Below are 14,416 nucleotides of genomic sequence, written 5' to 3'. Positions count from 1 at the left end.
TGGGCCTGAGAGCCACAACCATGAGAGCAGGCTGCTGGAATCTATCCCAGGGAACGTTACTTCTCTTTGTCCTGATTTATGGCTCCTGGAGCTCCATTCCAGGTGTCGGGCCCCCACGTCCATTCCTCGTATTGACAAACTTAGGGACGTATCTGTAGTGGGATGGCCACTGACTGACCATTGTAAAATATGTTCGCTATGGCTCCCAAGTTCAAAACCCTATTGTCAGGAAGAAGCAGTGATTTCTTCTCACTGGCCTCCAACATCTTTTCCAGGGATACATCCGGGCAGGGAAGATTTTGTACCATATTCCGCTCCTACTCGCGGGGCGCACAGGTAACACCCCCTGAGCCAGGAAGTCAGACTGACTGAATAATGGCATTGGAATGTTTGTTGATGCAAAAATCTCAAAGTGTTTAATATGATTTGATGCAAGAATCTCAAAGTGTTTAAAAAAAAAAGAGTCTGAAAGTGTGGCAAGGAATGTTTGGTGGCTTGCAAACCATCAGCATCAGGGATGTATGTGTGCATGTGTTATGTTTGCACGCACGTGTGCACACGAGCTCTGTGTGGCCGCAGATGTGTGTGTGTGTACATATGCGTGTGTGTGCGCATGTAGGAGAGCACTCTGTCCAGGTGGGTGGGCTCTACCCCTAGGAAGGTGGTCACCCCTGCAGTCCCTCCACATTCCATGTCCCTAGAGCAGCATGTGGATCGGGGGACTCGAATGCTAGTCCCCAACTTACCTTGACATTTGAGAGTGGATTAACGAGTTCATGAAGCACCATTAGAAGTAAATATTTAACTACTGCTTTTGGTAGACAAATAAAAATACTGTGTTTTCCATTAAAATTAGTAACATGGTCGTTTAGCTGGCTGTGAGTCTGTGACTGAGTAGCCTGCACACTGGCCAGCATGGCCCAGAGCTGCGCCCACCTCTGTCCTGTAAGGTAAGCCTGGTGCCTCTCTCCGCAGGGTGTGATCCTGGTCTATGACATTGCAAACCGCTGGTCCTTTGATGGCATCGACCGGTGGATTAAGGAGATAGATGAGGTATGAGCACTGTGCCAGAGCGCCATCCGAGTGGGCTTGAGGGCCAGGGCACGAGGCTTCACCAGCAAGGACACCAATCCCCTCCCTGGACAGGACCGGGCCCTGACCTGGAGCCCCACCAAGCCCAGGAGCCAGAGCCGCGAGCTGCCTGCTGGCACGCTGACCTGGCCAACTGCCGACGTGGGTACAGAGCAGCCCCGCACTCGTCATATTGTTTCCTGCAGCTGCCGGAACACATCGCCATAAACAACAGAAATGTGTTCTCTCACACTTTGGAGGCCAGGAGCCCGAACTCCAGTGTCATCAGGGCTGGGCTCCCTCTGAAGCCTCCAGAGGAGGGTCCTTCCTGCCTCTTCCAGTTCCCGGTGGCTGCCGACAGCTCCTGGCCTGTGGTCCCGTAACTCTGCCCCCATGTGGCTTTTCCCCTGTGTGTCCTGGGTCCCCTCCTCTTCTCACAAGGACACCAGTGCCTGGATTGACGGCCCTTCGCAGTGGCCTCATCTTAACCAAATACATCTGCAAACGTCCTTCTCCAATAAGGACACGTTCTGAGGTTCTGGGTGGGTGTGAATTTGGGGAGGACGCCATTACCCCGCACACCAGCGGTGCCAGGAACAGAAGCACAAGTAACCCCTGTTCCTTGCCTTTCTCTCACCCTTCAGCATGCCCCCGGTGTCCCTAAAATCCTGGTGGGAAACCGCCTGCATCTGGCCTTCAAGCGGCAAGTCCCCACGGAGCAGGCCCAGGCCTACGCAGCGCGCCTGGGTGTCACCTTCTTCGAGGTCAGCCCTCTGTGCAACTTCAACATCACCGAGTCCTTCACGGAGTTGGCCAGGACCGTGCTGCTGCGGCATGGGATGGACCGACTCTGGAGGCCCAGCAAGGGTAGGCACCCGCCAGGCCGTCCTCCAGCCCCCGGCCCCCCGGCCCGCCTCCCAGGACCCACCCGAGGCAGCCGCGTCCATTCCCAGGGAGTGAATGCAGTTAATTAGAAGTCACCGTGAACAGTTTTGTCGGAAAGTTCACGAGAGGCACTTCTGAAGTGTGTGCGTAGGCAGAGGCGTGTGTGACGAGGAGCCAGCACCTCCCCACGCGGAGCAGGGCCCCTGAGCCTGCAGGGATGCAGCACCCGAGGGCCACGTTTGCCAGGCGCTCAGACGCCAGGCTTTGCCCACACCCTTCCCCCTGGCCCCCCACCGCTGGTGGTTTTGGGAAGAGCGTATCATGTTAGGAGTGATCCGTTTTCAAAGAGGGGAGCTTGAGACAGAGAAGTGCACAGAGTGTTGTCAACACCAGATCCCTCTGTGTTAATACATCCAAAGACCCGTGCTCTTTTTTTTAAATTTTAGTTTATTTATTTATTTACTTTGAGAGAGAGCGAGACAGAGACTGTGCACAAGCGGGGGAGGGGCAGAGAGAAGGAGAGACAGGATCCCAAGCAGGCTCTGAGCCATCAGCACAGAGCCCGACATGGGGCTCGATCCCACAAATTGTGAGATCATGACCTGAGCCGAGATCAAGAGCCGGATGCTTAACCGACTGTGCCACCTAGACGCCCCAGACCTGTGTTCTTATTTCATCTGCTTTGTGGTGACATAGTCGCTGTCACCGTTTTCCACTGAGTAATCTGTCCACATATTCCTGTTAAAGACAAAAAGACAAAATCTGTAGTCATTGAACTGGGCGGCCTAGGGTTGACGGAGCAAAATAGGGTTCTTCTGAATCAGGGATCCTCCCCCTCAGCACTGCTGCCACTCGGGCGGGGCTGTTTGCTCTGGGGAGGCCTCCAGTGCACCACACCCCCTGCCCCCCAGCTGTGGAAACCACAAGCGTGCCGGGAAGCCAAATCACCCCCCGTTAGGAACCACTGAGCCGAAAGAGCTGTTTGCTGAGCAACCCTGGGCCTGACCCCTTTGGGGGCTGCGGTGGGGGAGGGGGCACACTGGGAATGCCCCTCCTTGGCACGTCCCCAAGAGCCCGTCCCACTGGGCAGGGAGCCCAACTCGCATAAGGGGCAGTGTAGAGGAGGTTGAAGACAGCATTGTCTCCTCAGGTGCTCCCTTGGACATGTCATTATACAGCTGGTCACAGGTGTTGCCAAGGTCAGCTGTGCAGTCGGGAAGGAGGTCATCCCTGAGGCCCTTGGTCTCTCACCCCAACCGTGGGAGCGTGAGTGCCATCGTCTCCCCTCCAGGTCTGCCCACCTCTTGGACCTGGAGGGAAAGACAGCAGGGGTCTCCAGTCCGAGGCCACTAACGTGGGCGGACTGGTCTCCAGCCCTGCCCAGTGGCGCGTGTGGGTCCGGCGGGTGGAGCCCTCAGCCCCAGCACCCCAGGGAAGGAAGGTGGTCAGTCTGTGTCCTACACTAAACCCGTTTCCTTTCCTCTCCTCTCCCAGTGCTGACCCTGCAGGACCTCTGCTGCCGGGCTGTGGTGTCCTGCACACCCGTGCACCTGGTGGACAAGCTCCCGCTGCCGATGGCCTTGAGGAGTCACCTCAAATCCTTCTCGATGGCCAGTGGCCTCAATGCCAGGATGATGCATGGCCGCTCCTACTCTCTCACCACCAGCTCCACCCACAAGAGGAGCAGCCTCCGAAAAGTGAAGGCCACCCGCCCCCCCCAGAGCCCGCCCAAGCGCTGCCCCCGGAACAGCTGTAAAGTCTCCTGAGGGAGGCGCCAGGACACAGACACTGGCCCCTCTGCGAGAGGCTCTGAGCCGTCACATGTGGGACGCGGGAGCCCGTTCCAGGCCCGGGAAAGCACCTGCCGGTCTCTCGTGGTGATCGTGCCGCCCCGCGCATTGAAAACACCCTGCACAGCTCGACGTTGGTGTTTCTACATGGATGTGCATGAAGCTCTTGCTTTAGATGTGTGTTTATAAAGGGGGTCAGCACTCTGCTCAGCTCCTGATAACGTGAGATTTCAGACGTCACTTACGTCGTGGCTGCAGCACGGCCTTTGCTTAATAGGACTGCTTTTATAAGAACAGCAACGTGTGTCGTGAGTGCAAATTCCAGGGACTCTGGAAAGCAACAGGGGAGAGAAATTAGTCTTTGACCTCGCAAGAGGGCCTTTTTGTAAGCCTCCTTGTCACATCGGAGCGCGAGTTTATGAAGTGCTGTGGAGAATCAGAGTTGGCACGGCCACTCTGTCCGGCTCGGGTCTGACATGGATTTGATAAAGTTTTTGCTATGTTATTTACCATGTTTTGGGATTAATAAGTGATTTATATGCATATTTTTCTGTAAATCTACATTTTTTTGTACAAGATGTTCCACAAGTTACAAAGCTAAGGGAAGAAAATGCCAAAGATATCTCCAGTTGTGCCAAACGGCCACAACATAGTTACAACAGATCCAGATCGGCAAGGAAGATATCGTTCAGAGCCGTGTCGGTAAGGAATGAAGTGGCCACCATTATTTAAGAAAATGTTTCCTGACAATAAAATGTACACTTGTTTCTTGGTAGGGTCGTCGGCTGGTTCCTTCTGATTTTGTGTATTCACATAGCCCTTTATTTCATTTGCTTTATCAAGTGTTTCAAGTGCCACAAATTTGTGCCAGTACACGGAGCTGGCAGCAAGGCTTTGTTCCTGAACCGTGGCATGTGTTGAGAAAGCTTCCTTTCCCTGGGAAGACCTGTAGAGGCAGAAAATGGGAAGTCTCGGGGGCACCAGGGTGGCTCGGTGAGTTAAGTGTCCAACTGTTGATTTTGGCTCAGGCCATGATCCCAGGGTCATGGCCTCTGCACTGAGCATGGAACCTGCTTGGGACTCTCTCCCTCTCTCTCTGTACCCGCCCCCAGTCATGCTCGCTCACTCCCTAAAAACAAGTGGGAAGTATATATTTTTATTTTTTATTTTTTATTTTTTATTTTTTAAAATTTACATCCAAATTAGCATCTAGTGCAACGGTGATTTCAGGAGTAGATTCCTTAGTGCCCCTTCCCCATTTAGCACCCCCCAACCCATCCTGTAACCCTCAGTTTGCTCTCCATATTTATGAGTCTCTTCTGTTTTGTCCCCCTCCCTGTTTTTATAGTCTTTGTTTCCCTTCCCTTATGTTCATCTGTTTTGTCTCTTAAAGTCCTCATATGAGTGAAGTCATATGATTTTTGTGTTTCTCTGACTGACTAATTTCACTTAGCATAACACCCTCCAGTTCCATCCACACAGCTGCAAATGGCAAGATTTCATTCTTTTTGATTGCCGAGTAATACTCCATTGTATGTATATACATCTTCTTTATCCATTCATCCATCGATGGACATTTGAGCTCTTTCCATACTTTGGCTATTGTTGATAGCACTGCTATAAACATGGGGGTGCATGCGTCCCTTCGAAACAGCACACCTGTATCCCTTGGATAAATACCTAGTAGTGCAATTGCTGGGTCGTAGGGTAGTTCTATTTTTAGTTTTTTGAGGAACCTCCATACTGTTTTCCAGACTGGCTGCACCAGCTCGCATTCCCAAAACAAGTGGGAAGTATTAACGAGAGGCCCTCAAGTGTGTGCCTGTCTGGTGAAAGCAGAGAGGTACTCTTTCAACGTTTATTTATTTTTGGGGGGACAGAGAGAGACAGAGCATGAACGGGGGAGGGGCAGAGAGAGAGGGAGACACAGAATCGGAAACAGGCTCCAGGCTCTGAGCCATCAGCCCAGAGCCCGACGCGGGGCTCGAACTCACGGACCGTGAGATTGTGACCTGGCTGAAGTCGGACGCTTAACTGACTGCGCCACCCAGGCGCCCCAGAGAGGTACTCTTGAATCCCTCTGGGACATGTCTCCCCGCACCCCCCCAACGGACGCGGTCCTAACCACCAATCACAAGTGACTCATACAGGACATGTGGACTGTGCAAAGGCCCTGGGCAGGGTCTTGCCTTCCTGGCTGTACCTGCTTCACATCTCTCTGCAGTAGCTGGAGGTTACAATGAGGAATTTTTAATTTTAATTTAATTTAATTTTATTTTATTTTATTTTTTAAGTTTAATTTATTTTAAGAGAGAGTGCAAGTGGGGGAGGAGCAGAGACAGAGGGAGATAGAGAATCCCAAGCAGGCTCTGCACAGTCAGCACAGAGCCGATGTGGGGCTTGAACTCATGAACCTGTGAGATCATGACCTGAGCTGAAACCAAGAGTCAGACACTTAACCGACTGAGCCACCTAGGGGCCCCTATTTTATTTTATTTTATTTTATTTTATTTTATTTTATTTTATTTTATTTATTTTTTTACATAAAAATCTTTGTAAAATTTTTTTTAAATTTTAAGTTTGTTTGTTTGTTTGTTTGTTTAGAGAGCTAGCACACACAAGCAGGGGAGGGGCAGAGAGAAGGAGAGACACAACCCTAAGCAGGCTCCATGCCGTCAGTGCACAGACCCATGTGGGGCTTGAACTCACAAACCCGTAAGATCATGACCTGAACCAAGATCAAACGTTGGACACTTAACCGCCTGCCACCCAGGCGTTCCACAATGAGGAATTTTAATTTTTTTATTGTAAAAGATATTCTTTTGTTGATATATTTATTTTGACAGAGACAGTGTGAGTGGAGAAGCAGAGAGAGGGAGAAAGAAAATCCCAACAGGCTGTACACTGTTTAGCCCGATGCGGGGCTTGTACTCACAAAACCCTGAGATCATGACCTGAGCCGAGATCAAGAGTCAGATGTTTAACCGACTGAGCCACCCAGGGGCCCCCCAATGAGGAATTTTCAAAAAATAACTAGAAATGAGAAAACGCTCAGGTGTTCTCAGTTTCTGTTAATGATTTACAGATTTTGAGACACTGAAGTGACCTAGAATCAGAAGCAACATCTCTATTCGGAGATGTGCAAGTGAGGCCCAGAGAGGAGACATGAGCCCAGCCCCCTCCAGTCCCTGAAGGCCCAGAGCCAGGCTGGGGGTCGTGCAGCCCCCAGAGCATGACAGGGACACATGTCCACAGGGGAGTGGTCTAGTGGACAGCTGGTAAACCCGCAGGGGCTGCCTGGGAGGACATCCTGCTGGGGCCACAGCACCTTCCCTCTGCCAGGCAGTGGGTGGAGACAGAAGGGCTGACCCACTGACCAGGAGCGCAGGGATGGCTGGGCGGTCCGGGGTGGGTGTCATCTGACCTGTGGTGGGCCAAGGTGGGCATCTCCCCACGCTGGCAGCCAGGAGGGGTGTAGGGAGAGGTCCAGGCTGAATGAAGCCCCTCTCCCTTCTGAAGACAGCGCTTCTTGAGAACGAAACGTGCGTGTCCTGGAGGCAGTGGAAGGTGGTAGGATGCTGGAATGGGTCCCCTGGTGATAGGGTCACACCAGGCCAAACAGGGCTCTTTTCTCCTCCGTTCAGTCGAAGCACTCCTTAGGACCACCACTAATGTCCTAGAAGGAATATAACGAAGGTCCTGAAGCCTCGGTGACCCCGAGCTCTTCCAAGGGGTTTCCAAAGCACACAGGCCTCCTGGGGGGGACAAAGGACGCCTGGAGTTCCCAGAAGCTGGCAGAGGCAGGAAGGAGCCCCCAGAGCCCCTGCAGGAGCGCCCACACCTGGATCTCAGACTCTGGCCCCAGAACTGAGAGAGGACAAACCTCTGCTGTGTGAAGCTCCCCCGTCGTGGGGCACTTTGTTATGGTGGCCCCAGGACACTGACACAAGTTATACTTCACTGCAGAAAGTGCTATAGCAAATCGAAGTGGCATTTCTATGAAAGAGAAACAAATAAACTGAAGTACGGAATGTAAGTAAAGCATGCATGTTTTGGTGGGAATGTGCCGAAAACATAATCAAGTGTAAACTGAACCCTAGAAAAACTGCTCTCAAACATTGTCATTTTCTCCCATGGCCCCATCGCTGGCAAAATCCACCCAAAGTACAAACAGGAATGCCAAATGATGCCCCAGATGTTTGTAATTCTCTTTTTAAGCATCTAGATTCAAAATAGATTATGTACAATTATGTCTTCAATTGCCCTGTGAGAACTATTGCAATGCAGACTAATTTCCCAGACCGAGAACTCACGGCTTTGACGAGGAACTATCCAAGCAAATACTGAATGTGGAAAAAATGTCAATTACAGGCCTGATCACATGGGTCTGCCGAGGAGACGGAGACAGCACCCTTTGCTGGAGAACCGCTTCGCTTCATTAAACAAGTGTGAATTCAAGAAGCAGCATTGAAGCTGCCTGTGCTAGGGGCGCGGGGGTGGGGGGGTTGGGGGGGGTGGGGGGTGGTGGTGGTGGTGGAGGGAGGCCGTCCAGCTCCTATGAGGGTCGGATGCATGGTGCCCCAGCTGGGAGGGCTGGCGGCCAGCGGGTTGGGATGCTGTGCTCACTCTGTTCCCTTCCAGCAATGCCTGTGTTCTCAGGGTCTTCCTTTTTTCCTGGTTCCCAGCGTCTTCTGGGAGTGTTCTCACTGTGCTGAGCTATTGAGGGCTGTTGGCCAGAGTAATTGGACAAAGCTCTCAGAGCAGGATGGCTGTGGGGCGTGGGGCACGTCTACAGGCGGTGGGCAGATGGGTCAGTGGTAGGTAACGGAGCAGCTTCCTGTAAGCAGGCTGGCAGGTGCCTGACGAGGTTCCCTACCCTGGTGTGAGAGTATGGAGCCCCCTGTGCAGAGGCTGAACTGTATCCTGGGCTGGCCCTGCCTCCCCTCACCTCGGACTCTCTTTCCCCAACCTGCCTGGCCCCATGCGTTCTAGCTTTGATGGAAAATTTGGGTCTGTGCCGCTTTCTTTAAATCTTTGGATTCTCACACGCCTCTCTTCTCAAAAGAAGCTGGCTCCTGACAATAAAGTTTTGGCTTTTAATACTACTGTCCCCTCCCTGCATCGGTCTGGAACTCAAGAGTAAAATATTGCTTCTTTCCCTCTGTTTCCCCATGATAACAATTGGGGGAAGCGTCTGAGTCTTCGTGGAGAGGAAGACAAAGGCCGCCAGGAATGCACTGACTCTGCAAGGAGGGAGCCGGGCATCTTCACGAGTAGTGCCGGAGGGGACTTAGTGTCCTAGCACAGGTGGACTGAGGTGGGCATCTCCTCCCCACACTGGCGGCCAGGAGGGGTGTAGGGAGAGGTCCAGGCTGAATGAAGCCCCTCTCCCTTCTGAAGAGCGAGCTTGCGAATGAAAGGTGTGTGTCCCTGAGGCAGTGGAAGGTGGTGGGACACTGGAGTGGGCCCTGGTGGCAGGGCCACACCAGGCCAAATGGGGCTCTTTTCCCTTCACATCCTCCCTTGTGCGAGGTGACTGGGGGGCATCGGAGGAAACCCACTTTGTTCTGCGTTGGGTGCTCTCAGGGAGCAGGGGTGATTCTGAGAGGCCTATTTTAGTAATTTCCATCTAGAAGGTGGGAAAACAGGGCAAGATTAACACTGTCATTGGCAAGCAGGATGGGCTGTCTGGTCTCTGGCTGCCTCAGACACTGCCCCTTTCCAGTCTGTTCTGTTCCTGTGGCCCTTACTTCCGTCCTGCCCCCATCAACCAGAGTGGTGTCGTGTCCCACGGAGCCCACTGTGCCCGCTGTGTGTGCCAGTGTCTCTGGCACTCTTCCCCGTGCCCTTGGAAGTGACAGGAAGACAGGCACAGTCTCTGCCTGGTAGAGGCTCACTTCCTGATTCTGCATGGGGGCTGGGGTGGGGGGGTGCCTCAAAGCTCCAATCCCATCAGCATGGTCTGCTGGTCTTGAGTTCTTATCCTGGAATTTCATCATTACTTCATATTACACTTCAGAAATGGGGATGATGGGTGGTGACTTTTTTTGAAGGCTCTCTAATCATTTTATTGTGAAATATATCGTGAAATAACCTTTTTAAAACAACATTTAATGTTTATCTTTGAGAGAGAGACAGACAGAATGTGAGTGGGGGAGGGGCAGAGACAGGAGACAGAATCTGAAGCAGGCTCCAGGCTCTGAGCTGTCTGCACAGAGCCTGACATGGGTCTCCAGCTTCTGAACCAAGAGATCATGACCTGAGCCGAAGTTGGACACTTAACTGACTGAGCCACCCAGGCACCCCTATCATGAAATAACCTTACCCCAAAAGCTCTCTGCATGTTGTAATAGTTTCCTATTGCTGTTGTGTTTGGGTGTCTTGTGCCTGCCATAACCAGCCAGGACCAGTTCCTTCTGGAAGCTCCAGGAGAGAATCAGTTCCACGACTCTTCCAGCTTTTAGAAGCTGCCAACATTCCTTGGCTCCTGGCTGCACTACTCCAATGTCTGTCTCCACAGGGACATTGACGCTCCTGTGTCCCTCTTCAAATGTGATTACATTTGGGGCCCACCTGGACAATCCATCTGAAGGTCCTGCAAAATCTCTTCTGCCATATAAGGCGACACATTCATGGGCTGCAGAGATCAGGGTGTGGGCATCGTCATTGTGAGGAGCCGTTACTCAGCCAGCCACACACACCCGGACCCACTGCAGATCACTCTGTTGCCCACCAGTACCTCCAGTTCTGGGTAAACCATGCCCTTGGTTTTCTCTATTCTCCAGCACCCACCTAGGTACTTGCCCCTAAACAACGGGCTAATCAGTTTGCTATTTTAAGCTTTGTGTAAATTGTTTTACACCACAGGCGTGCTTCTGCAACTTGCTTTTCATGCTCAACACAAGTGGCTCTGTCTGCTCGCCTTCCTGCCTCTGTGCCGCCACGTGGTGTGCTCGCCGCGGTCTGTCCCTGCGTGCGGACACCGTGTGCTTGTTTCTCCACAGGTGGCTAACCCCCTGGCCTCGCACAGTATTTCCACCTTTTTAAAAAAAAAAAAAACCCTTTAATAACCCGTAATAGACCCAGACCCCTCGCAGAGTACCCCATCCCCAGTGGAGACCCTCCCTGGCTCACAGGGACACGCAGAGTATTCCGAGGTTCTTTGCATTTCTCTCTGTGGCCTGTGTTGTTAAAACATTAAATGTAATTTTCCCCTTAACACATGTAATGCCTAGGCCCTCCATCCCTGATTCAAAACCCAGTCTGTGCCCCAGAGGTGAGAACGTGCCCCCCACCCCCGCCGCCACTTAAGAGGGGGAGTCAGTGAGGGTCCCCGCACTCATTTTGGTCCACATCTCCCATCTTCTGCCTGAAGACTTGTAAGCTACCAACGGGCTGATTCCTTCCCTAGGGCTGCCAGAAACAGATGGCTCCAGCAAGAAGCTGGCACATTCTCGTGATCTGGGGGGTCTGGGGAGAACCCTTTCCAGGACTCTTCTGGCTCCTGGGTGTGGGTGGCAGTTCTCAGCACCGGCTGGCTTGTGGCCATATGGCTCTGATTTCAGCCTTCTCATCAAGTGGCCATCCTTCGGTCTTTCCGCCCTCCCTTCTCTGCTATAATGCATTGTTACTATTTTTACTTACTTATATTTTCAATTAAAAGAAAAAGTCTCTTACACTTAATTTATAGGATTCCTGTGGGGTGGGCCCTGCTTGCTCGAGGCCGGCGAGGGGCGCGGGTGTCTCCGTGAATCGCCCTTCCCTCCTAGGCGGGTTGCCCTCGGATCGCCTCCAAGCCGGCACGTGTTTCTCCGCCGCCCAGGCCCGCCTCCCTCCGCTCAGGCCCCGCCCCCGACGCGGTCTCCGCCCCCTCGCACGTGACGCACTCGGTGCTCCCTCACCGCCCTGGCCCGGCCCAGGTGGATGCGCTCGGCGCTCCGCGGCTCCCTGGCTGCGCACGCACGCACGCACGTCCGCCCCTCGCTTCCGGCGCGGTGGCCTCCGCCGGGCAGACGGGACCCCGGCGCCCGGCCTCCCCGAGGACATGCGGCGCTGAGGAGCGGCGGACCCTTCGCGGCGGCGCCATGAACCTCCTGCCGTGTAACCCTCACGGCAACGGGCTGCTCTACGCCGGCTTCAACCAGGACCACGGTGAGGGCGCCCCTGCGCGCGCCCGGGCCCCGACCCGGCCTCTTCCCGGAGTCCCCGGATTGGGCCGGCCCCTCCCCCACGCTCCTCACCCGGCCAGGTCCCTTCCCGACGACCCTCCCCCCCCCGACTCAGCCGGGCCCCTCCCCCGAGGCCCCCCCACCGTCCGGGCCCAACCGGCCCTCCCCGAACACCGGCCAGCTCGGGACGTTCCCACCCCGGACGCTCCTCACCGGGTCTGACCCCTCCCCCGACACCCTCCGACCCGGCCGGTCCCCTTCCCTCACGTCCACCCCCTCGCCCCCCTTGACCTGGCCTCCCCTGAAGTCCCCGTCCCCACTGGCCCCCTCCCCCAGGCGGCACCCCGGGCGGGGGGGGGGGTCGCTCCCCTCCGGACTTCCGTGGAGCTCCGGGCGGCGGCCGCACCCACTCGCTCAGGGCCCTGCGGGCTCCCACCGGCTTCGGCTACCCGGGGCTTTTCTCACGGCGCACACTGGGGTCTGCTTCGGAACTCCGCGCTTTTTCCCGCACTCGTTTAGGGTCTCCACGTAAGCGGTGGTGGCTTGACAACGCCTGCTTTCTTGTCCGCTGCGGGCTTGGGCCTCCCGACGATTCTCGCGGCCCAGCGGCCCGGTCGGGCTGAGGTCGCCCTCGCCTTTCTGGTCCGATTACCGGGAGCGTGCCCGTGAGCCACCCCGGCGTGTCTTGCCGAGTGAAATCAAAGGACTTGGTTGTCGGGGAAGCCTTGTGTGTGGGGGGGAGGGAAACGCGCTTTCCTCCCGGTTTTGAGTCCAGCTGAGGCCCCCTGGGTGGTTTCAGCCAGCCCTGCAGCCGCGTCCGGGAAGGCCCGCAGGGTGCGGGCGGAAGGGGCGGGGGGGAACTCGGATCCGAGGAGCTGCCCCCGCTGCGGAGCCAGGGTTTTGCCTCCGGGAGGAGCCGGGTGACAGCGGCCGCCCGGGGACACGCTCCCGAGGGCTTTTGCGTGGCAGCTTCGCAAGTTTTGTGTCTGAGGGGAACCCGAGAAAGTGCCGTAGGCCCCGTTTTTGGGAAACTCGATTTCAGTAGTCGGTGCTGCCTCGCTGCGGCCGGCGCGTGTTTACCTTGCGCCCCCGCCCTGCCCGGCGCTGAGGGTCAGGTCCGACCTGTCCACAGGTGTCGACTGTGGTGTCACAGGTGGGCGGTGGGAGTAGGCCCGAGATGTGTGTGGGAGGAGGGCGAGCTTGGTTGCGGCCTCTGAGCTTGTCGAGGGGTTCTTGGTGGTGGTGGTGGGGGTTGGTGGGAATCCGGCCTGTGAGCTCTGGAGGGGTTCTTGGTGGGGGGGAGCCGGTCTCTGAGCCCGTGGAGGGGCTCTTGGGGGGAGCTGGCCTGTGAGCTTGTGGAGGGGTTCTTGGTGGGGGGGGAGCCGGTCTCTGAGCTCGTGGAGGGGCTCTTGGGGGGAGCTGGCCTGTGAGCTTGTGGAGGGGTTCTTGGGGGGGGGGAGCCGGTATCTGAGCTCATGGAGGGGGTTCTTGGTGGGTGGAGCCGGTCTCTGATCTCGTGGAGGGGGTTCTTGGTGGGGGGAGCTGGTATCTGAGCTCGTGGAGGGGGTTCTTGGTGGGGGGAGCCGGTCTCTGAGCTCCTGGAGGATTCCTTGGGGGGGGGGGGTGGAGCCAGCCTGTGAGCTCATGGAGGGGTTCTTGGAGGGGGGGAGCTGGCCTGTGAGCTCGTGGAGGGGGTTTTGGGGGGGCGGCCTGTGAGCTCGTGTAGGAGTTCTTGGTGGGGGGAGCCGGCTCTGAGCTCGTGGAGGGGTTCTTGGCGGGGGGAGCAGGCTCTGAGCTCATGGAGGGGTTCTTGGGGGGAGCTGGCCTGTGAGCTTGCGGAGGGGTTCTTGGTGGGGGGAGCTGGCTCTGAGCTCATGGAGGGGTTCTTGGGGGGAGCTGGTCTGTGAGCTTGTGGAGGGGTTCTTGGAGGGGGGGAGCCGGTCTCTGAGCTCGTGGAGGGGGTTCTTGGTGGGGGGAGCTGGTCTCTGAGCTCCTGGAGGGGTTCTTGGCGGGGGGGAGCAGGCTCTGAGCTCGTGGAGGGGCTCTTGGGGGGAGCTGGCCTGTGAGCTTGTGGAGGGGTTCTTGGGGGGAGCTGGCTCTGAGCTCATGGAGGGGTTCTTGGGGGGAGCTGGCCTGTGAGCTTGTGGAGGGGTTCTTGGAGGGGGGCGAGCCGGTCTCTGAGCTCGTGGAGCGGGTTCTTGGTGGGGGGAGCTGGTCTCTGAGCTCCTGGAGGATTCCTTGGGGGGGGTGGAGCCAGCCTGTGAGCTCATGGAGGGGTTCTTGGAGGGGGGGAGCTGGCCTGTGAGCTCGTGGAGGGGGTTTTGGGGGGGCGGCCTGTGAGCTTGAGGAGTTCTTGGTGGGGGGAGCCGGCTCTGAGCTCGTGGAGGGGTTCTTGAGGGGGGGAGCCGGCCTGTGAGCTCGTGGAGGGGTTCTTGAGGGGGGAGCTGGCTCTGAGCTCGTGGAGGGGTTCTTGGAGGAGGTGGCAGGTGGATGGTGGGGGCG

At 55.9% G+C, this 14,416-nt stretch overlaps 2 protein-coding genes and 1 long non-coding RNA gene across 10 annotated transcripts in view; 2 read left to right on the top strand and 1 right to left on the bottom strand.

Moving 5' to 3' along the window:
• Positions 1-4,521, top strand: part of RAB40B (RAB40B, member RAS oncogene family) — a 24,214-nt gene extending 19,693 nt beyond the window's left edge. Inside the window, exons 3-7 of one of the 3 annotated variants that reach the window (XM_045045201.1) lie at positions 276-336; positions 976-1,053; positions 1,147-1,233; positions 1,716-1,938; positions 3,451-4,521. In XM_045045201.1, coding sequence (XP_044901136.1) covers positions 276-336; positions 976-1,053; positions 1,147-1,233; positions 1,716-1,938; positions 3,451-3,722 — 721 coding nt within the window. In that variant the 3' untranslated portion in view covers positions 3,723-4,521. Of the gene's footprint in view, positions 1-275; positions 337-975; positions 1,054-1,146; positions 1,234-1,715; positions 1,939-3,106; positions 3,403-3,450 lie in introns of those variants that run through there. The other 2 variants (XM_045045202.1, XM_023244389.2) reach the window with 2 other exon arrangements.
• Positions 3,929-13,005, bottom strand: LOC109494096. Of its 4 annotated transcripts, XR_006589902.1 has the most exons (5): positions 11,424-11,654; positions 10,072-10,785; positions 7,630-7,742; positions 7,171-7,422; positions 3,929-4,076 (listed from the first exon to the last, which is right to left on the bottom strand). It is a non-coding gene; the product is annotated as an uncharacterized LOC109494096 (long non-coding RNA). The 4 variants fall into 4 exon arrangements; XR_006589904.1 differs by lacking the exons at positions 10,072-10,785; positions 11,424-11,654 and adding an exon at positions 12,380-13,005; XR_006589905.1 differs by lacking the exon at positions 7,630-7,742.
• The window catches only part of WDR45B (WD repeat domain 45B), a 24,274-nt gene continuing 21,570 nt past the window's right edge, over positions 11,713-14,416 (top strand). Inside the window, exon 1 of one of the 3 annotated variants that reach the window (XM_023244393.2) lies at positions 11,713-11,897. In XM_023244393.2, coding sequence (XP_023100161.1) covers positions 11,831-11,897 — 67 coding nt within the window. In that variant the 5' untranslated portion in view covers positions 11,713-11,830. The remainder of the gene's footprint in view (positions 11,898-14,416) is intronic. The other 2 variants (XM_023244392.2, XM_023244391.2) reach the window with 2 other exon arrangements.

This window comes from Felis catus, chromosome E1, assembly GCF_018350175.1.
Source record: "Felis catus isolate Fca126 chromosome E1, F.catus_Fca126_mat1.0, whole genome shotgun sequence".
Classification (NCBI taxonomy): domain Eukaryota; kingdom Metazoa; phylum Chordata; class Mammalia; order Carnivora; family Felidae; genus Felis; species Felis catus.
Note: the sequence above shows the minus strand (reverse complement) of the source record. Positions and strands in the feature narration are given on the sequence as shown.